This window comes from Neolamprologus brichardi, chromosome 7, assembly GCF_056152115.1.
Source record: "Neolamprologus brichardi isolate AB-2024 chromosome 7, ASM5615211v1, whole genome shotgun sequence".
Classification (NCBI taxonomy): domain Eukaryota; kingdom Metazoa; phylum Chordata; class Actinopteri; order Cichliformes; family Cichlidae; genus Neolamprologus; species Neolamprologus brichardi.
In genome coordinates this window covers 44,587,469-44,609,659 of record NC_142110.1, presented here as the reverse complement: position 1 = coordinate 44,609,659, position 22,191 = coordinate 44,587,469, and the positions used below count along the sequence as shown (strand labels likewise).

The 22,191-nt window shown below is 40.4% G+C and overlaps 2 protein-coding genes across 2 annotated transcripts; one reads left to right on the top strand and one right to left on the bottom strand.

Annotated features, from left to right (window-relative positions):
• The first annotated feature begins 1,337 nt into the window (after positions 1 to 1,337).
• On the top strand, positions 1,338 to 9,547 carry snx24 (sorting nexin 24). Its single transcript, XM_006788805.3, has 7 exons — positions 1,338 to 1,543; positions 3,414 to 3,497; positions 6,837 to 6,941; positions 7,079 to 7,173; positions 7,289 to 7,318; positions 7,465 to 7,529; positions 7,646 to 9,547. The coding sequence occupies exons 1-7, from the start codon at positions 1,475 to 1,477 to the stop codon at positions 7,714 to 7,716; spliced, it is 519 nt and encodes a 172-aa protein (XP_006788868.1). The 5' UTR covers positions 1,338 to 1,474; the 3' UTR covers positions 7,717 to 9,547.
• Positions 9,548 to 9,567: 20 nt separating this feature from the next.
• Positions 9,568 to 16,402, bottom strand: ggcx (gamma-glutamyl carboxylase). Its single transcript, XM_006788804.3, has 15 exons — positions 16,214 to 16,402; positions 15,792 to 15,995; positions 15,548 to 15,706; positions 14,004 to 14,169; positions 13,840 to 13,918; positions 13,644 to 13,750; positions 13,403 to 13,566; positions 13,027 to 13,328; positions 12,644 to 12,775; positions 12,191 to 12,342; positions 11,939 to 12,108; positions 11,707 to 11,837; positions 11,478 to 11,625; positions 10,450 to 10,654; positions 9,568 to 10,355 (listed from the first exon to the last, which is right to left on the bottom strand). The coding sequence occupies exons 1-15, from the start codon at positions 16,236 to 16,238 to the stop codon at positions 10,196 to 10,198; spliced, it is 2,304 nt and encodes a 767-aa protein (XP_006788867.2). The 5' UTR covers positions 16,239 to 16,402; the 3' UTR covers positions 9,568 to 10,195.
• Positions 16,403 to 22,191: the final 5,789 nt, after the last annotated feature.

The following is a 22,191-nucleotide window of genomic DNA, read 5'->3' as shown; positions in this document are numbered from 1 at the left end:
AAAAGTACATATTCAATGACACACAATGAAATACGTCTTCATAGATGTTTGAACTGGTTAAAAGTATTGTGTATTTCACTGATAATATCAATCAGTTTATTACTAGTTCATTGAGGTTTGCAGCCATTCCTTTATACTCAGCTCTCTTAAGGTCCCACCACAGCACTGATTCACACATTCAAACGACACATTGATTCTTTTCTTTTTCAGCAATTCTGTTGTAGATTTTCTGCTGTGCTTGTGATCGTTGTCCTGCTGCATGATCCAATTTCAGCCAAGCTGTAGCTGTCAGAGAAATGGCTTCACATTGAACCTTTGGTATAGAGTGTAGTTCATGGTCGACTCAATGTCTGCAAGGTTCCCAAGTCCTGCGGCTGTAAAACAAGCTAAAATCATTACCCCTTTACCACGCTTCAGTTTGTATGAGGTGTTTTGTGCTGATATGCTGTGTTTTATTTCCTCCTGCATGGCGTTGTGCATTATTGCCAAACATCTACACTTTGGTGTCATCTGTCCAAAGGACATTGTTCCCGAAGTTCCAAGGTTCAGGTGCAGCTTTGCAAGGTGTAGCCATGATGCCAACCCTTCAAACAAGCCATACTTGTTCAATCTTTTTCTAATTGTAATATTGTGAGCTTTAACACTTAACATGCTAACTGAGGCTTGTAAAGTAGAGTTGTGTTTTTGCTGTTCTTCCAAGCATTTCAAAGTCTCGAAAAGGATGAGGTTGGAGCTGGAAAAGAGGAAGACCACAGAAAAGATTCGCACATGTAGTGAAGGAGGACATGCAGATTACTGGGGTGTCAGCAGAGGATGGTAGAGATAGGGTGAAATGAATGCAGATGACGGGCTGTGGCAACCCATAAACTGAGCAGTTGAAAGAAGAACAAGAAAATATTTTAACCCAACATTCACACACTTACATATATGGATCGGAGGCAACTCAGAATTCAGTATCTTGCCCAAGGATCCTTTCTCATGTAGATTAAAGAAGCCAGGGCTCAAACCACCATCCAACTAGCAGACAGCCTTCTCTGTCTCCACAAGCACCACAGATGCTAAATTATCGAAATAACAATAAAACCGAAGCCTATAACATTAAAAAATACACAATTTGACATAATGCCACTGCCTGTCGAAGTTAATTAATTAATTAATTGTTTTATAATTAAAAGGAAAGAGATTCACGATTAAAAATGACCCCACTGGGCCACCTGAAGGTTAAACTGTCCTCTGTGGCGCTTTCTTCAAGATAATCCTTACAACGGTGTGCCCTCCGGTCCAGCAGGGGGCACCACTGAGATCTCTTTCGTCACATTTGAATTCTGTGATTTTTATCAGCCAAACTGGAGTAATCCACCAGCACTGAGTGAGTGAGTGTGTGCGTGTGTGTGTGTGTCTATGTGTTTGTGTGCGCCAGAGGATCAAGATCAAACATCACCTACCTGAAAATCACGCCTCAGTTCGAGTGAAGATGCATCCGGTGCGAGTGTCGATCCCGTCTTTTCGCTCAGAAAACAGCTCGGTGGAGAAAGGATACACGGTGAGCTGCTCCCTAATAAACCCTGTGTGTCTGTGTGTCGCCTGTCCTGCCGCTGTCATCAGATTTAATGTCAACTGTGCCGCTGTCTCTCTCTCTGTTAGATCATAAACGTCACTCTGCTCGCTTCAAATCAGCACCGAATTCGCACTTTATGGCGCAAATGAGGCACGAAAAGAGGCAAAAGTTACTCTGACTTTAGAATCTGTGTCTAATCAAAGAGGCTCCAGAGTTTTAAGCCAGCCCTCCACACCCAGCTGACATCTTGACATCTGTAAATAAATAAATAAATAATAATAACAATAATAATCTAGAGTAAGGAATGAATAAGATAAAGATAAATACTTTAATGAGGTTATAAGTAGCTGAGATATGCTCAGTTTAAAGATATATAGTTTAGGGAGTCCTTGACTGGGAATAAACAAAGGGAAGGATTTAATCCAGGCAGCACTGCTTCACCCTTAAATGTTTTCTTTTGTAAAATATTGTCTAAAATCACTTCCAGTAAAGGCTGCTGTCACTGCAAACATATAAGGGTGGTTTCAGCTTTTTAAAATCAGTCATTTACTAATTTAGAGATCAAACTAATTGTACTGCAGTCTTCTAACATCAGAATCAGTAAGATATATATCTATCTTTTACTCATCTTGTGACTACAAAATTTTATCTAAGCACATCACTCATTTTGCCACTGTTACAGCCCACCTTGACCATAAGTGGGCCAAACCACTGTCAGTGTAAAGAAGTTGGACTGCGGATTTAATACCAATCAATACTAAAAGAAGACCAGTTTCAACAATATATCTCAGTTTTTCTAGACAATAAAGAAATGCTGCTGTAAAAACAATGTAAGAAATCTGTCAGCGCAGATAAATAAATGTGTTCTGGTGGCCCAAAAAATTAACTTTTTCCCCTGCCGTGGACCCATTGTAAAAGAAAATATAAATATATATTAATTTTTATAGTAGATGGCAAGAAAAAACTTTTCTGTGGTTTAATTGTTATTGTTTATTTATTACTTTGGTGTAGAATGAATGGCAGTGGTGGACTTCATCAGTAGGAAACGCTGTAAAATCGATGAAAATACAGTTAAAAGTAGAAAATCTATGCCCTCCTTTACATTTTCCACAGCTGTGCGGGTCTTTGTGGGCCATGTCAAACACAGGCCTTGTGTTTGACACCCCTGCTCTAAGGAGTCCTATCCCCTTTATTGGGAACCACTGTTCAATTAGGCAACAGTTCCCAGTTTTGTGGCATCATTTTGAGGAAGGCTTTTTTTTCCTGTTTTAATGTCATGATGTTTTATTGCTGGAAGTCATGAGGAACTTAGAGCAGTGCTTTTGAGTTTGACTTCCTGACCTCCAAGATATTGTGTAGTACCCATAAAAACAAAGTTTTCTGAATTCATTTCTCAGTATTCACGCATGGACACTGTGTTCAGGTTTATGAGATGATTATATATTTTATTTAAAATATATTTTTAAATAAGATCCAACACCTGTTTGGATTCTTCCAGCATTTGTTAATAATGATTACTTGTTGGCTTTTCCGTCTTGGATGATGCGGTGTGTGTGTTCACAGCGCTGCCGTCATTTATTGTGAATTTCCTCCTTTGCAAAATGCTGTCCAGAACGGCAGCGTGCGTGCTGTGAATCTCTTACTGAAGGAAGGGAAGTGTAAGGCAGCCTGTTTAGGGATGTTAACAGTAACTCTGACAGATCTATTTGTTTTTTCTGTCACAACAGCCAGATGTTTCCTCTTGTTGTGGAATTAATGCTGACATCGACGTTACTGTCACTGCTGAGTGTATGGGTAGAGCGGAGAAATTTTCAGTCGAATGAGTCACTGAGCTGACTTATCTTTTTTCTTTCAGGTTTTTAAAATTGACGTGTTGATGAACGGCAGACAGCATGCTGTTGAGAAACGCTACAGCGAATTCCACGCTTTGCATAAAATGGTGAGATTCAGCTTTCAGTTCTGATTCTTTTTTTTTGGCACAATCATTCTTTCCTGTGAGCTAAAAATTTACTAAAGCGTTCAAGTGTTTAACTTCTGCCATTAATGTGTGAAAAACCTACAGATTTTACACATCAACCATGATATTGTAATTTAACTTAATACTGGTTTATGAATCACTCAAACATAAGAACACACCTGCCTGAACTAGTGTTGTGTTTACACATAACAACTTAGCAAAGCAACTAGTTTTAAATCTTTAGGCGCTTAGGAGCCTGTTGCAAAAACACATTCTCCAAAAACACATTCTTTCGTTGAATCTACAAAAAATGCCAATGATACCACAGTTTGACAGGTATGTGATAGATTTTTTTGCACCAACTTGGTGATTCCCAAAGAGCTATTAGCTGAAAACGTGCCATATATATTACCAGAGAGTGCTGGTGCAGTGTGTCCTTAAGAGATTGAGGAAACTGGACAGATAAGGACAAACGAATAAGTGTCAGGCCTTAAAAAAAACTATCTTGCACAGACAAAGTTGTCCTTAAGAAATAATGAAAAAATTCAGCAAAGAACTGACACAGGAGGTGAGAGATGCATCTGGGCCTTCAGCTGATCCAGCTACTGTTCACTGAAGCACCATCAGGAATGGTCTTAGTGGAATGGCAGCTGACAAGAAGCCATGCTTAAGGGGGGAAAACACACAAAGATTATTTATAGGACAGCAGGGCTGGACTGGGACAAAAATTCGGCCCAGGCATTTTGACTAGAGACCGGCCCACCAGGTTTTATAGGAAAAGCCATAAAACCTTTGAATGAAAACAAACGCTTTTGTGACAGTGATGTACACTGTCTTGTTGGTATATGTATGATTTCTATACATTTTACATCAGATGAAAACTTTGGTTGTAAGATTCAGATAATTATTTAATAAAAGCCAGACATTTTAAATGAGAATAAGAAAGAAAAGTATTTCTTTGTGCCCCCCTTTTCCTGTTAATGCTCTACCTGCCCCCCTGGCAAAACTTTGCTAGACCCGCCCCTCCACAGTTACCAGCTGTCAGCTACATAAAAAAAAGGATCCTGGTGTTATTTGTCTCTCAGAAACAGTTCATAACTTCCCTTCAACTCATTCATGTCACCTAAAAGTTGAACCTGTTTCTCCATCACCTGTTCAGCTCTGATGATTCAGTAAGGACGTCTCCTGGTTTCATCTTCATGGTTCCCTCTCACCACATATCCAAACCGACATCATGACCAGCAGCTTTTACAGCTGTGGCTCCAGCAAACATCAGCTGATACTAGAAATTAATATAAATAAATATTTCCTCTTTCTGGCGCAAAGTGACCGATAAACAAACAAGAGAGATGGGAAACGGGGCTCTCCTCCTCCTGCCTCCCCTTTCTCTCATCCACGTGCTGGCCTCTGTGGAAGCTCTGCCATAGCCACCACCAAACACCAGAGTTATTTGTACACATGTGCCAGCATCTGGCCAATCTACCACTTTTTATACCGTTACAAAAACAGCAACTAAAAAATCCATATATATATATTAGAGATGGACCGATCCGATATTACGTATCGGTATCGGTCCAATACTGACGTAAATTACTGGATCGGATATCGGAGAGAAATAAAAAATGTAATCCGATCCTTTAAATATCAAAAAAGCACCTCACAAAACTTGCGACATGGTGTAACTCAGCTCATAACCTTAGCACATCAGAGCAGTTTGCTCACGTGATAGAGCGGCTGTGTGTATTTGTAGCCTCGCTACCAATCTGGCATTTCATCTCCGATGAAGTTTTCCCAGAGAGAAGTAAAGCAAGTGTGTAAGTTCATCTCTGAATGTTTGTAAAGCATTCCCACGTTAAGCTTAACATGGAGCAACTGCCTCTTCTTGCTGCTACTTCAATCATGAAACTGATCAATGATCAGCTGATCGGCTTTTCTGACGCGAGTCCGTCTCTCTTGTTTGTTTTTGGCCCACTTCGCACCAGAAAGAGTGCAGTCTGCAATTCTGTTGAAGAAAGATGTTGAATCTATTTAATTATTCCTGAAAAATAATTTATTTCTGTGCATTTTTTTTCACACTGCATCAAATTAAAGTTGATTATGTCGATTAAGCATCAGGAGGTGGGGGGTGGTTCCCTATTTTTTTTTTGCTGGGAGTTTGCAACCCTATTAGTTAGCAGAAATATTAAGCAACCTAAGTACTCTTTAAAATACCAGAATAGGAAGGATTGAGCAGGTTTAAGTTTATTAGATTGATCAGTGTTGCTGAACTATGAAATATTTTGGGTGCAGTGTATTTTTTACATACAGGTATAACAGAATAGCTTTAGTGTTGTTGTTTATTTAAACTTGAGTATGAACTTATACAAAATGCAGCAATATATTAAAAAAACAGTTTTATTGATTTAAAAAACACACTATCGGATTCAAACACACAGTCCATTGTCTCAGCATTGTCATTCCCTACATTAATAGCAACAGTTATTGTGCTGTGTTGTTTTCCAAACCTGACGGATGTTTGGAAAGAACAGACACTTTTTCAAATTGTTTTTTACTTATTAATTTATAAACATTTAAAGAATCTTTGATAAAATACACAATTCAGATAGTCATAGGCTATTTTTAAATGACTAATAATTACTTTATCATAGTAATAACCACACTATGGTCCCACTGTTTTGTTGGTGATTGTTCTATAATATCAGTAATCCAAAAAAGACATTTTTAAGGATTTTATTTTAAATTACTAAATATTTTCAGTTTTAAAATAACATGAAAAAGTCTAGCCACAAGTTTTCCCTTAACAAGTTGCCTTCAGCTCTGCCTTTATCTACAAACGATCAGAGGCTGATAAACCACAATAAGCCCAGGAAACACCCAAAAACGGTTGCATTTGCAGCTGCAAGGAGAGTAAGGAGTTGCAGAGAGGGCATAACATACAAAAGTTTATTAGCTGAAATGTTCCAAATCAGTTAACTATGAACAGCTTCTCAGAGCTAAACGTTTGTTCTTCTGTTTTCGGTGTGGTTTGTTTGGTGACCCCAAAAATATTTTGGCATTTTGAGTAATTTAAAATATGTGAAATCAATTAAATAAATGTCTAAACATCCGGCTTAAGTGCTTTTGCGTAAAGAAATGTTATACTAGCACTTTTGTTGAGCAAAATCCTCTGCAAAGGTAAATTTGTTAGGTGAGAGAGGGTATGTAGAAGGTCTTCTTATTTTTATTTCATTGAATGAGTTGACACTGCGTCAGACAGGAACTCTGTGAGAATAACTTTGAAGCAACTGTACACATTTGTGTAACACTTTTAAATCCCTCCAGCTGAAGAAGACCATAAAGCCACCCGAGATCCCCTCGAAGCATGTGAGAAACTGGGTTCCCAAGGTCCTGGAGCAGAGGAGACATGGCTTGGAGCTTTACCTGCAGGTATTTGGACTCACATTCCCTCCACTTGTCAGGGCTGTTTGTCTCAGATATAAAGAAGTTAAATGGATTCAAACTCGCCTCTAGAGTGCTTCGTTTTGGTGCTTCGTACACACTGAAATTTGCTTTTGTTCTGTTAGACTATAATTATGGAAAACGAGGTCCTTCCAAAGATATTCCTGGATTTCCTGAACATCCGCCATTTTCCTTCAGTGCCAAAAACAGAAAGTTGTGGGTGAGTGTAAACTGCTGGTTTACTTTAGAATAAAAGACCAGTTTGTGGCGTTTGTGCTTGTTCCCAGGGTCGTGGAGGGTTATGTGGCATAACTTTTATTTTTCTTTTCTTTAAGGTCGTTTGATACAGAATCACTGGAGTCGAGGTGAGTCGTTTTTTTCCTCCCATAGGTCACGTTCTTAATCTGCACTTTAACCAGTTAAAACATAAGTAACTATTTGCTCTACACTTGAACTTCACTCAGATTGATTGGCACAGACCTCCTGATTTCTCCTTCTTCCTCTCTTTTAGTAAACTTTCACATCAGCCGGTCATGCTGTTTCTGAGAGACCCCTACCTGCTGCCGGCTGGACACGGTGTGTTCAGGCCGCTTGCACATAACATTTTAAAAGGCTTTCCTTTCTTCTCCATTTAAAACAAAATGTACTCATTCTTTATTTGACCTATTTTTCTTTCTTCTGCGCCTTTTCAGATGAATTTTCTAACGTTGTGATCGAAGGCGTGGTGCACGGAGTTTACTACCCAGATCTTCAGCCAAGGTAGAGCCTCCAAGCCGAATCTGAGGGGACGTCACTACAAACGGGATGCTTCTTTTTTTTTTTCTGCACCATTTTAGGTGTGCTTCATGAAGAACATAACACGTTAGGACACACTGAGCCCTTCACATCTTCCAAAGCAAATAACAAGAGTCCATTCTTTTATTTTTGTAAGAAAGGATGCCAGGACTCAGCACATTTTAAAGCATAAACACTATATTATCCGTTTTCCACTAACAAACTCTCCACTGTAAAAATGAAGTGAAACTGTTTGACTGGTTACTAGGATGTGTTCAAGCACAAGCACATTTTCAGAAAAAATAGAGCTCGATACATTGTAACTAACTTTATTTTGTAAAAAAACATAACCAGCAAAATTAACAGGGAGGATCAACTGGAATTAGAAATGTGAGGCTCATAAGAGCAACGGACCTGATTGTATTCTTTTTTTGGTTTGTTTTAGTCACCCTACAGTGTATTCTGAATGACTCTTGCACTCTCATGAACTGAAAAAGGGTTAGTGTGCCAGACGCACAGCAGCATTTCTGGCATCTAAAGCACAGGGTTAGACTGAGGAGATTGATGGATCATGGCCTGCAAACAGGGAGGTGCCCTTCTCTAATTTATCTCCAGTGATGTGGTGTTTCTGTTTATTTCGAGCTGCCAAAAGGAGCCTGCTGTGGGAGTGCAGTGGGTGAATTTTGTTTTTTTAGGGACTGAAGAGGGTGTTTTTGCGTTTTGGTGGAGCCGACAGCGAGACGTTAGGGTGGAAATGATTGACTTTTTAAACAGACTCTGGCTGTGATATTGACGTCTTTCATGAAGTCTGTGAGAAGTACTGTAGTGTTGATATTCGTGCTAGTGAGCTCGCTATGATGAAGCGACAAAGATTGAAATATGTGCCACAGCTGACTGGTAGATGCAGATGGGAACGGTGCAATTACTTTGGCTTCACTTGCGTTTTCCGTTCCCTCAGCAGATCTTCCCACATTAAAAAAAAAAAAAAAACAAAAGAAAAAAAACAGGGAATCTCAGCCTTTTGAAATTAAGGGTTTGCTCTGTCGTCATCTTAAACGCACACCACCGACTTAGATGATAAGAGAGCCTCTAGTTCTCAACCCAGCAGAGAAAAAAATAAGAAATGTGTGTAAAAGCTGTAGGTACACGTAGATTTCTCACTTACTGTTTGTGCATGACTTTGCAGATCGTGTTCATTTGTTTTATGGGAACAATTTGTGACCCGTCTCTAACACTAACGCACTCGTATTAATGTTTAAATCACAAATATAATCGAGGGTCAGTTAAGTTGTGGTAACTGGTAACTGGAAGCATAGTTGGCGCCGCCGTGTAAAAGGGATGCAGAGTGTTTCATTTTACAGACAGATGGTGATTTAGCAGACTTACAGCCAGTAAAATAACAGTGCAATATGATATAAAACACAAAACTTTGTCTTTATCTTGCTGCCTGGAATTTATTTAAACTTTAAAATCTAACACCCTTCGATGACTGGTAGCTTTTGATGAAACTTTGTCACTGGACACTCTTCGGACAGCAATTAATAACCTAATAATTTTTTGGTTTCTTTTAACGTGACTGGACCTCCACTACACATTTATAGCCAAACAATGAATAATGAAGAGATTGTGATTGTGTGTCTTAGCAAATCATTGCCTGGAAATCCATGTTGTAGATTTATATGTATTTATATTGTGTGCCGTGTGTCATTCTGTGCCATAATGCCAGCCTACAGTGAACACTGGACGTCTGCTGTAGCACTTTATGAAGGGTAATGTGTACAATACTGACACCAATAAAAGGAAAAAGAATTCCCTATTTTCCGCAAGCTTGTCGTCAGACTTATTTCAATATCAAAATTTATTTTTATCAATAGATCTCCATAAGAAAAATGACAGAAAATACTTGCATCGTACCATAACTGGTTAGAACGTTAAACTGACTGAAGTATCATGAATATTTGTAAACGTAATTTATCTCAAATTGTTCTAATCTAGTTGGAGCTGGCAGATGAACAGAAAAGGAAGAGGAGCTTTTAATCACAAGGATCCTGTTTACTGAGATCTGTCCCTTTGAAACATAAAACCCTTCCTCCTTCAGTCACATGCTTCCACCTGCTTCACTTCTGTCATTCAAAACAGCATTAGCATTTTTGCACACACACATATGCTCCTCTAGCAAATAATGCCTGCTGTCTGTTTAAGCGCACTTATTTTTAAGAACAACCCTTTTTTTTTTAAACGCTCATCAACAAAAGCTCTAACCATGTAGTGACTTTACATTTGGACATAATCTGAAATGTTTCAGAAGTGAAAACGGAAAAAAAAAAGCGCTGTGATCTCCGGGCAGTGATGTCCCAGTGTAGTCCAGTAGTAATAGCGCGGACACACACACTCACTCACATTGATGGGAATGTGTGATTCAGCACCTACAGGCAGTTCACCGAGTATTTTTTTTGGCCTCAGTGGCATTAAAGTTCTGCATGACCGACTTCATCTTTGAGCCGTTCGTCTTGACTGGCTTCTGCTTGAGGTTCCTTCATGTTGGCGTAGGCAACTTCCCTCGTCAGCTGCTCGAGCGGAGGCAGACCCACCGCCAGGTTTCTCATTGCAATGGCTGTCATCAAGATTCTGGAAGACAAATGTGCAGAGTTCGCGTGTTTGTTTAGTTGGTTTTTCTACACTTTGTCTGCATCTGTGCGTTCTCAGAGAGCTCAGCACTCACCCTCTGCGTATTGTGTAATACTTCTTCACAGCAAAGCGCTGCAGTCGCTCCAGCATGCCGGCCTCCCTGCGTTTCTTAACTAACTTCATCCGTCGCTGCCTCTTCAGGAACAGTCGCACAATCGGGTCAGTGGCGTTGACCTCCGAACCCTCGTCATCATCTGCAGCCATGAGAGGCTGCAGCTCGGGAGGAAGTGGCTCAGTTTCTGTGGGGTGAGACGGACTCAAGTAAAGCAGGCACACCAGGGGAGAGCTGAATGGGATTTTTAGTGACATCCAGATCAGCCACCGACAGCTGAATGGAAATATATTGACTGTTTCATTAAAATGTAAAGTCACCTCGACTTTGTTATACACCACCAGGCTAAGCACACACCCCCACCCCACGAGTAGCATCATAAACTTTTATATATCTACTGTATTGTTTACAGTGTTGTCCTTCTTTACTGATTTTTTTTACTGCATTTTTTTTGTTTATGTATTGCTACATCCTGAATGAGCTAGAGAGGCCAGTTTGAGATAGTTTGGACATGAGAAGCTGTCAGGCACGAGGAACAGAGGAGTGTGAAGTGAAGGAGGACATGCAGAGGAGGAGGCAGATGATCTGCTATAGCGACCTCTAAAGGGAGCAGCTGAAAGAAAAAAAGAAGGCCTCCAGCACGTACAGACATCTGCGGTTGTAACTGGAGTAACAACTTTTGAAAGTATTCCAGCAGGAAGTTGTGTGCCTCACCACAAGGCAAAAACTACTCTGAAACGGCTCAGGGATCTAAGGGAACAACTTTAACTTGTGCCTCCAAATTCCAAAGATCCAAACCCAATTGAGCATCCATGGAAAGAAAGGGGAGAACAAAAGCAAGCCACAACCTAAAGAATCCTCTGCCCTGTTTTGTGGGTACATGGGTAACCTGCACAGCACTGAGCATGTAGGTTTTCAGATCTTTTTCAGGAACCTTACCACTATTCTGTAACCCCCTAAAATAATCCACTAAAAGCTAAGCAATGTGTTATTTTTGAAAGCATCTTCACCTGTTCCATTGCGAACACGCTCCTGGATTTCATACAGCTTGGTGAAGTTCTTCTGTAGTGCCGCCTCTGTGGTGTTTACATAGACGTACATGTAGCAAGAGGGGCCCTCGGACACTGTGTACACCTTATGATAAGCCCCGGCAGCTACCTACACAAAGCCACAGTAAGTTAAGTACTAAAACAAGATAAAGAGCAAAGCATGAACAGTGACAATGGTGAGCAGCTGTACCTTTATCTGCTCACCGGGCTGCAGAGTGTAGTTCTTCTTCTCCTCCACTATCTCTACATTCACCTGGCCCTGCAACACCTGGATGCTGGTGTTGCCCAAATCTTCACTTACAAAGTTTTCCAAATGGAGACCTAAAAAGGGAAGATAACAATAACACATAATGAGGAACAAAACAACACACATACATGGCTTTTTCATCCAAAAGAGAAATTGTAAAAGTGAGGTTTGTAACCTGGGAAATCTGCAATAAAGACGATTTCGGTCTGATTGTCCAAACTTCCCTCGATCTCCTGGAACTTGGTCCTCCAAGGCGAGAGGTCCACCAGCAGAGGCATGAGCCATTTGTTTGGTTTGAAAGGTGACCATTCAGCACTCACAATGTCCACACGAGGATCAAAGATCCTTAGAAAAGCATCCAGAGCAGATTTAAACCTCATCCTTTTACAATTCTGACTGAAGGCTAAAAAACAAAAAGCTCTCGTACCTTTGCTGGAAGCGTTCATTGATTGACACCCAGATGTCAAAGTAGATTTCAGGATCGGAGATGTTATAACGAGGCAGGTACTGATGGAGGCATGTAGCATACTGCTTCAGCATGTCTCCGTGGTCCTTCCAGCGACGGCTCTGTGTGAACACCTACAGCAGGCAGATTGTGAATTGGAAGAGCAAGAATTTAGGAAAGACTACAATCTAAAAAGGTCAAGGAAAAGCAGTTTTGTTTATTAAAGAAACATCCATATACAGATGGAGACACTGTCGGGTGAAATTAAAGGAATTCCAAACATCACAGATTACAGTTATAACTAATGCATAACATTAATAATAACAATATAGTCAAAGCACTTCTATAAGCACTAATTTTTGTTTTGTTTTGGGTTTTTTTTTAGCTCAGATAGCAAACGTTATCGAGTCTGACAGTGTTTCCCCTGTAACTCACCCCTGGGTTCAGATATCCAGTTTCACCCGTTTTCCTGTCTTTGTAGGTGATTTTAACGTGCTGATGGCTGCGAGAGTGAACCATCATGTCCCACGAATATCCGTACAGGCCATTAGTCCAGTTGTTATAACCCTTGACAAAAAAAAGAAGTTTAAGTAAAGTCATAAATCACATCACCATTTTCACACTTTCAATTCACCACTGAGTGTAGTGGGGACTTGTTGATGAGTAAGCTTTCAGCTCTCTGTTGACAACAGACGTCAGAGCTGCTCTTTGCTGTTGACTCTGATTGAGCAACCATTGGTCTCAGCAGATAACTCAACGAGGGCTTCATGGATGAATGTGTTATCTGTGCAAGCATTTCAAAACAAAGATCTTAGTACCTGTGTGATGAAGTGAGAGTAGGGCAAGAAGAACTGTTCCATTAAGTAAAGAACAGTAAAAATGGCTCCCAGCTTGTGTTTTAGTCTCAATTTGGATGATTTAGCAGCAGCTGGGGTTTGTCTTTGCTGAGTGCCACTGCCTTGGATTTCTTCGTAAACACAGGAAGGGCTGGGCTGGGACCCCGGTGAAGTGAGGGGCAGGACTGGCCTGAGGAATGATGGGAAATGGGCAAAAAAATTTCTTGGCCAGTCAGGGTAGCAGAAGAGAGGACTGGTGGCCAGCATTGCGTAGGGAAACATCCCTGTGGAGGATTAAGACGAAGGTAAAATGACAGCACAGAATTAAAAGTATTCCTTTAAAAAAAGAATAACTCACCAATGCTGAAGAGCTGCGAGTTCATACAGTGGAAGTAGCTGACAAAGAAAAATGCGTAAGGCCGAGTAATGTCAAAAAACAGCAGATAGCCAGCGGTCAAATCCAAAATGAGACCGCCTCCGTGCACCACCAACAGGCTTACTAACTCCACAGGAAGAATCAGTCTGATAAAGGAGGGGAAGGCATGATCAGAAACAAATTACTGGGATAATCACAGTTAAAGGCTTCAAAAAATACCTACTTGAAGGGGTCAAACAGCCAATGGTGAGCTAGGTATGACATTGAGTATCCTTCCACCCAATCAGCATCCAACTTCTTCACTCCGGCAATGAAGTATACTATAAATATCTTTGAGGAACAGCAGAGACGTCATTAGGTGACTTATGAATCCATAAGCTGAAAAACACGTATCATATGAATGAGCTAAATAAACAAACCTGAGCTCGCAGCAGTGTGTAATTCCACAGAGGCACATGAGCATTTCTTATAGAGGGTCTCCGCAGTCCATCAATAGACCTACAAAAACACACACACGGACATCAATGAAAGAAACAAACAAGCACAAACACACACTCAAGTAGATTACTAAACATCACCGTACCAGTATCTGTTGCCATCCATGAGTGTGAGCTGAAATCCAATGAGGCCATAGAGGTAGGAGTGATTGTTCCAGGCGGTTTTGTCCAGGAAGAAGATGTACCAGTACGTGGAGAGGAACATGAGGCAGGAGAGGCGGTAGAAGCAGCCGAGCATGATGCCCGAAGCACCTTAAGTCAAAAACAACAACCACAAAAATAAATAGATTCTTATAATGAGTTAATGAGTCTGTTTTTACACATCAATAGTATCTCCTAACTATCCTGACTCTATGGAAGCTTGTTTCCACCACTGAAAACAAAAATGCTTTTCATATCAGGTTATTTACTCAAAGTTTGAGTCAGTAAGTCAAGATTTCTGAGATAATAAGCTAAAATGTTGACTCATGGATGGCAAAACACTTTATTTTTCCAGTGGTGGAAACAAACTTTAAAACAACTCAGCTTGTGAAGACTTTTTTTAAAAGGGAACCTTTGAATTCACAGTGAAGCCATTGCAATTAACTTTGTTGTAAAGCGACATTTTGAATGGAAATGATTAGTTTAACTAGGCATCAAGGGTATAAAGATGCTAGTGTTGCATTATGGGAAATGTAGGGCCCAGCTTCTTTTTTTTAAACGGTAACTTTTGGCTTTTTACCAGACTGACCCACCGCTCAGTGACATCACAAGCAAACAGTGGATCGGACTGAATAACCGAGGGACACTGCAAGAGGCAACTTGTTAATGTCACAGTGTCGTGACTTTATCAAGACACTAATCATTAATAAAAGTCGTAAGTACAAAAGTGCATTAATGAAAAGTAATTTTATAAAAGTAAAAAGTTGTCAACACCACGTGTATACCCCGCTTTATCTTTCTTTGACTCTAATGGGATCATTCATCACTAAAAGAATATTATGTTGTATTTAGTAACTTAGTTACTTAAACTTATTTCTAAGTTATTAAATGGTTAAAAGCAGCAATGGCTGATGTTTTCTGATTTTCAGGATCTCATAACAGCAAAAACCCAAAAAATGCTCAACTCTGAGGGTGAGTGGTCAGGGTGCATGCTACGCAAATCTGGCCTCTAGTTTCATTCCTTTACTATCTCTCTCTCTGCAGCTTGTATCCAAACTCCTGGGTCCAAAAGAAACAGCCAACATTGAGCGACTACTCTGGGGGGAAAGAGGTCCAATTTTATAGAAATCTATGCAAAATTGCTCTTCCGCTCATTTAATCTAATAACTAGTAAACACTTTTAAACTTGTTGGTTATAGTGAAAAACATGTATAACTTTAATAAGGCTGATGTGTCCTAGCTTTGTATCTGCTGTCTGTTTGCTTTCTTGCTCAATCTTTAGTGAGCTCTACCTTTTCATTGATTTAAAACTTGCAAGAGTCGGCTGGCTTGGGGAGTAAAAATGTAAGTGGAAAAATGCAGGCATGTGTTTCCCACAGAGAGCACTTCCTATTTAAAAAAAGAGAGAGAGAGACTGCATCCACTCAGACTCAAAAACAGGTGTTCTCTCAAGTCGGGAATAAACCTGGAAACACTGAGCCTGACCCACCAAGGAACATCACCACGTACACCAGGTACATCCAGTCCAGCGGCAAGGGCTGTAAGAAGTTGAAGAGAGGAAAGCGACACACGGGGGCCCCATCTAGGTACTTGTAGTCCAGGTTACTGAGGCCACGTTCCTGTGTGATGTCTATGACCATCAGCAAACCTGCACAAAGTATCAAAAGCATCACAGCAGGTCTGAGACAGTCAGTATACCCAGCAGGCAGATTGTACAGGTGTGATTAGTTTACCAAACAAGCAGCGGAAGATGCCCAGAGATGCAGGATCCGTGGGGCGGTTCAGGAGAGCCACAAAGCTGTGCCAGGAAGTCAGGTCCTCCTTCTTGAAGCCAAATATTTGCTCCATCTTGCTTCTGGTGGGCGTTTGTTCACGTTTGGGAGCTTTGTGCTGGTCCTTTGCAGTTTCATCATCTCCCTGACGGCGCACAAAAGCGCCTGCAGGGCACAAATTAGAGTTTTTATGTACTAAACACAAAGTGAATTAACTCACTCACGCAGAGTCCCTGCGTGAGTTACAAACCTTCCAGCTCTCATTTAAACACTGAACACGACTCAGGCTTAGACGTTGTTTGCTACATGTTGGTCTAACTGGTTATTACGTTATTACATAAACAACAACCCCGCACGATGTGCCACTGCAACAATAACCTCACCTGCCGTAGCGTCTCTCGCCTCCATGTTAGAAAAATGCCGGGTTCTGGTTCGGGACAGGGGGGAGGAGGGTCTCTCTGCTCTCCCTGACCCAGGTGCGGGAGTTTTGTGCGGTCACGGACAAAGTTTACGTGTCACAGCTCCACACACAGTAGTGTGTCAGGCGGACAGGAGGAGCAGGAGGAGAGGAGGAGGATGGGACAGGAGCGATTGGAATGTTGTGAAAGAGGTGCTTTTCGTCTATTGGCTGATTCCCACTCTGGCCCCACCCACCAGAGGGCGTTTCTTAGACGTCACATCCTGGTTGAGACTCAGGAATTTCGACGTCCCTGAATTAGGTCAAATCTTGCTGTAGTACGTGACCGAGCCGAGCTACCTGAAAATGAGAAAACTCGGCGGTTACGTGTGTTAATGAAGTTACAAATTATAACATTTTCATGTTCTAATCTTTGCAAGGTACTAAATGTATGTATATAACTAAATGTATTTATTCAGGCAGACATGGTCAAGACCTGCTGAAGTTCAAATTGAGCATAAGAATGGACGAAAGATGATTCAAGTGACTGGTTATTTCAGAGACTGCTAGATTACTGGGCTTTTGCCACACAACTCTAGGGTTTACAGAGGATGGTCTGAAAATGAGAAAATATTCCACGAGCTGCAGTTCACTGGGTAAAAATGCTCTTGATGAAAGAGGTCAGAGGAGAACGGCCAGACTGCTTTGTTAGGAAAGCAACAGTAAGAGAAATAACAATTTGTTACATCAAAGGGGTGCAGAAGAGCATGTCTGAATGCACAATATGTCAAACCTTTAAGCAGATGGGTTACAGCAGCAAAAGAGCACACCAGGAGCCACTGCTGTCAGCTAAGAATGAGCCTCATTCTTAGCTGAAGCTAAAATTCAAATGGGCTTGTCAAAAATTAACAAGAGTGGATTGGGAAGACATTGCCTGCTCAGATTACTCTAAAATATGTGTACATGTGGATATTTTCATTTTGGGATGTGGCACCAATCCACATCCCAGAGTCTGGACTTGGGCCACTTCTCCAGCAATGTGGGCATTGTGGTGAAGCGAAAGCTGAACATGAAAGCAAAACCATCTATTTACTCTGGGGCAGAGTAAATAGATGTCTGTCCCCTGTGATGGACAGACAGGCAGGACTAACTTTGGGTTGTGGTGGAACAATAAATTCTCATCATGGATGTGCAGTCAACATTTCTGCACCAACTGTTTGATGCTATCATACCGATATAGACTAAATTATCTTGGGAATGTTTCCAGCACCTTATTGAATCTGTGCTGTCAAGCATTAAGACAGTTCTTAAAGCAAAAGGGGGTCCAGCCATTGACTGAAGAGGCCCGTGGCTTTATATTGTAGAGCTAAGTAGAAAGAGGGAGCTGCTGGTGATGGTGGGGAGAAGGGAGATATCTCTGGCAGACCCAAGCTTGGGGAGGGAGAGGCATCTCATCAAAGTGGAAAGCTAAGACAAGGGAAGACACCCCTGTAATTGTGCTTGCATTTTGTGCACTGGATCGCTTTAAATTCAAGTTCATCTAGGAAGGCTGTTCATCATAATCAATTCCATAAAACCTTATAGAAAGTTTTTATTTAAAAGTACTGTTAAGATAAACTTGTGTATGTAAATTTATCTCAGTATATTTAACACGTAATTTAGAACATGTAAATTACACGTAATAACACATTACACATCTTCCAGGAAACTGTACTCAGCTACACATAATAATAACTGCATTTGAAATGATTAAATCACAACGCGTCACTATTTCATTTACGTGTGTAATTCCGCCGTCTTACAGTAGATGGCGCCGTTGAGCTTAGCTGCTACATCAATGTGCTATATTGAACCGTTACCGTAAAACCGTTACTAGATACCACCGATAGACGAAGAAGAATAACAAAATGTACCCCTGGAATTTCATCCTGCCAGATAAAGTTAAAATAGGAAGCTTTCTGGTTAGAGTATATGTATCGCCGCCCCTCACGTGCTATAAATGCCAAAGATATGGGCACAACGCTGCAGTTTTCAAGGGGAAACAGAGGTGCCCCAAGTGTGGAGGTGAAAACAGATTTGAGGAATGTGGGGATGATGTACAGGATAAATGCAGTAATTGTGGGTGGCAGCATAGGGTAAGTTATGGGGGCTGTGAAGTCAGAAAGAAGGCCATGGAGGTCGAACAAGTCAAAGCAGCTCACAGCACAAGTTACGCAGAGACTGTCAAGAGGGTACAGAAGGCAAAGGATGGAACAGGACCGGTTTAACCAATGTCGACAGCAGATTTAGTACAGGCACATGGAACTCATACAGGACTGACAGTGGAGAAGATTATTTTGTTTATTGCCTATGTTATAAATTGCACAGATCAAGTGAAACACAAAACAGAGAAAATTAAAATAACTGTGAAAGGAGCAGAGAGGTTTTTTTGGTATTAAAGAATGTCTTGGGAACATATCCAATAAAAGACTTGGAGGGGAGGGGAAAGCAGGAGGACCAGGGGAGAGGGCAATATGATTATCTTACAGGGGAACACCAGAAGTTTGATTGCAAATGGACAAGAGTTTAAAGGATTCATCAAAAAATGCAAAAAGAAACCAGAAATAATCTGTATTCAGGTTATGATAGTGTCCGCAGAGACAGAAAGGAGGATAATGGAGGAGGATGTGCAACATTTGTGAAACAAGGGATCCAATATAGAGTTGTAGCTATAGAAACACAGTTAGAATATATTGTACTTGAAATCTGATCAAGAAATAGCAGCATCAGAGGGATCAATTTTTACAATCCGGCTAACAAACTGTTGTCAGTAGAGGAACTTGGCACATATTTAAAGGGAAACCTAATTTGGTGTGGGGACTTTAATGCACAAGGAACATTATGGGGTAATTATAATGATCGGAATGGAGCAGTGATTGAGGAATTGATAGAGCTAAAAAAGTATGATGGAATTGGTACAAGAGTTAATGTTAGAACAGGTGCAGAATCAGCAATTATCTCACATAGTGTCAGACTCGTTGGCAGGTATTTGTTCATGGCAGTTAAAAAAGAGACAACTGTAGGCAGTGAGCATTATCCTATAATGACTGAGATAGAGCTGAGTGTAGAGAACCAGGATATAGGTGTGTAGAAGTGGTGCTTCAGTAATGCTGATTGGGATACATTTAGAATCAGAATCAGAAAGGGTTTTATTGCCAAATGTTGAGCAGGTTTAAAACATTAGGTAATTGCTGCGGTACTTAGTGCAACACATCCTGTCAGACAACACTTAAATAAACATCAAAATACAAATTAAAAGTGCTAAGTAGATAGATATATACATGAATGCAGGTGGTGATCAGTGCGAAGATGGAATGATGCAGTGAACACAGTGTAGGGTCATGTGTTAGTGGTGCGAACAGTCATATGGTTATTGACTAGTATTAGAATAGTTAGTGATCAGGAAATGCAAAAGATGGATATGAATGCTGTGGTGGATGATTTCAATTATTCTATTTGTAAGGCAGTTTAGACGCAGCAAACTGGGAAATAAAGAAGAAAGAAGGTATAAGGAAAAGAAGGTCGTACCTTGGTGGACAAAGGAGTGTGATAAAGTGATTAAGCATCAAAATAAAGCTTTTAAGATATTACAGAGGAAACACAGTTTTCAGAATTTCATTGAATATAAAAGATTGCAAGCTGAGCTAAGAAGAACCATTCAAAATGCAAAGAGTGACTTCTGGAGGGGTTTTTGAAATTCAGTAGGGAGGGAGACAATAATACAGAGTGGTTGGTCAACGATTAGAAGGATGAATGGTATAAAAAGGGAGTATGGATATCCAATATTGAGGGATGGAGAAGCAACAGCTGTAAAAGATGAGGAAAAGGCAAATCTGTTCGCAAAACGTTTGTTAAAATCCATAGTTCAGGCAATGTTAGTGAAGAAGGGCAAAGAGGAAGAGAAACATAGAGAATAGGGAATTACTGAAACAGGAAGAAGATACAGACGATTTATTAAATATTCCTTTTACAAAGACAGAATTGAATTGAGTGCTTCAGAAATCCAAATGATCAGCACCGTGAAAAGATCAGGTTTGCTATAAACTATCAGTGAGTCAGCTAAAGATCTTTTATTAGAATTATATAACAGAGTTTGGGAGGGTGGGAAACTGCTGCAAAGCTGGGAGGAGGCAGTGGATGTGCCCATACGTAAACCAGGAAAGGATGATACAAATCCAGAAAGTTACAGGTTTTCGCTTTTTGCAGATGATGGTGTGATGTGGAAGAGAGGGAATAATGTAGAGTTCATTGTATTATTTATTGTATTGTATTGTAAAAAAAAAAAAAAAAAAAAAAAAAAAAAAAAACTGCAGAGAGCAACTGGAAAAGTTGAAGAGTGGTCATTTACGTGGGGTTTTAAATTTTCAGTTGATAAGACCAAGACCATGTTGTTTTTACAAGGAAAAGAATTGGTGAGGACGTCAAGCTTAGGTTATATGGTCAAGAATTAGAAAGAGTGAGTAAATTAAAGTTTCTTGGATTGTGGTTGAATGAAAGGGTAACATAGGCTGTACACATTCAGAAAATGGTGGATGAATGCAAAAATATATTAAATATAATGAGGTGGGGGGTTTGGGATGGATTGGGGAGCAGATAGAAAGTCTTTGAGGGCCATATACACTGGATTGGTCAGATCGGTGTTAGATTATGGATGTGTAGCATATAATTCAGCAGCAGACACGACTCTTTTGACGTTAGACTTCATTCAGTATCAGGCACTAAGACTCAGCACAGGTGCATTTAAAGCAACCCCAACAGCAACTTTACAGAGATGGGTGAGATGAGACTAGGAATCAGAAGAGAGCAGCTAACACTTAATTATTGGGCAAATCTGCAGGGCTGTGGACAGGATCACCCAACACAAGAGGTACTGAAACCTTGTTGGGAGAAAGAAAGGCAGGAAACAAAGAGCTTTGGGTGGATTGTGGGTATAAGAGCAATAGAACTTAAACTGGATCAGTTCAACATCAGTCAAAGAGTGCCGTTATCAGCAACACCACCATGGATACTTCCTGATGCCACAGTAGATTTTACATTATTAGAAAAGAAGAAGGGGATAGGGCAGTTAATTTAAACTCCCATACAGCACAGGCTTACATTGATCAGTATTATAATTATGTGCAAATATGGTTTAGCATTTGTCAACCTTATTTAAGGTCAACGTAGGGAAAGGCTCACTAATGGACTGTCAGCATACACTGGAGAAATGCTAGCAATACTGTTAGCTGTTCAATGGGTAGAAGACATGAGACCATTAAAAGCAGGAACTTGTTCAGACTCAAGCTGGTTATTGTTCAGTTTACAGTGTCGCCACTCAGAAAATAGAGCAGATATCCTAACAGAGGTTCAGCAAACACTTTACAGAATACACATGATGGGGCTTACAGTTGTGTTTTTATGGATTCCAGCTCATTACAAATTTCCCACGTGTGGGACTAATAAAGGTTACCTTTATCTTAACTTATCTTACTATGGAGTATAAGCAAATGAAATGGCAGATAGAGTTGCGAAGGAAGCCACAAAACATGGGGAATTTGACCTGGCTATTAGCTTCAGTCAGACAGAGATAAAGAGTATTGTAAGGCAAGAAATTAAGAAAAGATGGCAAAAACAGTGGGAGGAGGAAAGGAGGGGATGGTGGTTGTATAAAATTCAAAGGACAGGAGAAAGGGCAGGAGAAATGAGAAGCACAGGAAGGAGTAGGAGAATGAAGAAAATGAGAAAGAGAAAAATGAAACTAGATCTTATTGATTTACTGCAAAAGGGCCTTATTCCAGTTTTAAAAGAGAGTAAATTGCTTGGGAGGATTTGAATTTTTTGTTTATTTGTTTTTTGTTTTTTGAGAGACGTTCCAGTCACACTCCACACCAGTTGGTGGCGGTAATGCACCATTCAGTTGTTTGCAAACCGCCAATAAAATTTAGA

What these genes read in the sequence shown, in the direction of transcription:
- snx24 (XM_006788805.3), top strand. Translation starts at nt 1,475, where the DNA reads ATGCATCCGGTGCGAGTGTCGATCCCGTCTTTTCGCTCAGAAAACAGC. An exon ending in GCTTGGAGCTTTACCTGCAG is followed by an intron (nt 6,942 to 7,078) that starts GTATTTGGACTC and finishes TTGTTCTGTTAG; the next exon opens with ACTATAATTATGGAAAACGA. An exon ending in ACAGAATCACTGGAGTCGAG is followed by an intron (nt 7,319 to 7,464) that starts GTGAGTCGTTTT and finishes CCTCTCTTTTAG; the next exon opens with TAAACTTTCACATCAGCCGG.
- ggcx (XM_006788804.3), bottom strand. Translation starts at nt 16,238, where the DNA reads ATGGAGGCGAGAGACGCTACGGCAG. An exon ending in GTACGTGGTGATGTTCCTTG is followed by an intron (nt 14,170 to 15,547) that starts GTGGGTCAGGCT and finishes TTTTGACTTAAG; the next exon opens with GTGCTTCGGGCATCATGCTC. An exon ending in ACACACTGCTGCGAGCTCAG is followed by an intron (nt 13,751 to 13,839) that starts GTTTGTTTATTT and finishes TGTTCCTCAAAG; the next exon opens with ATATTTATAGTATACTTCAT.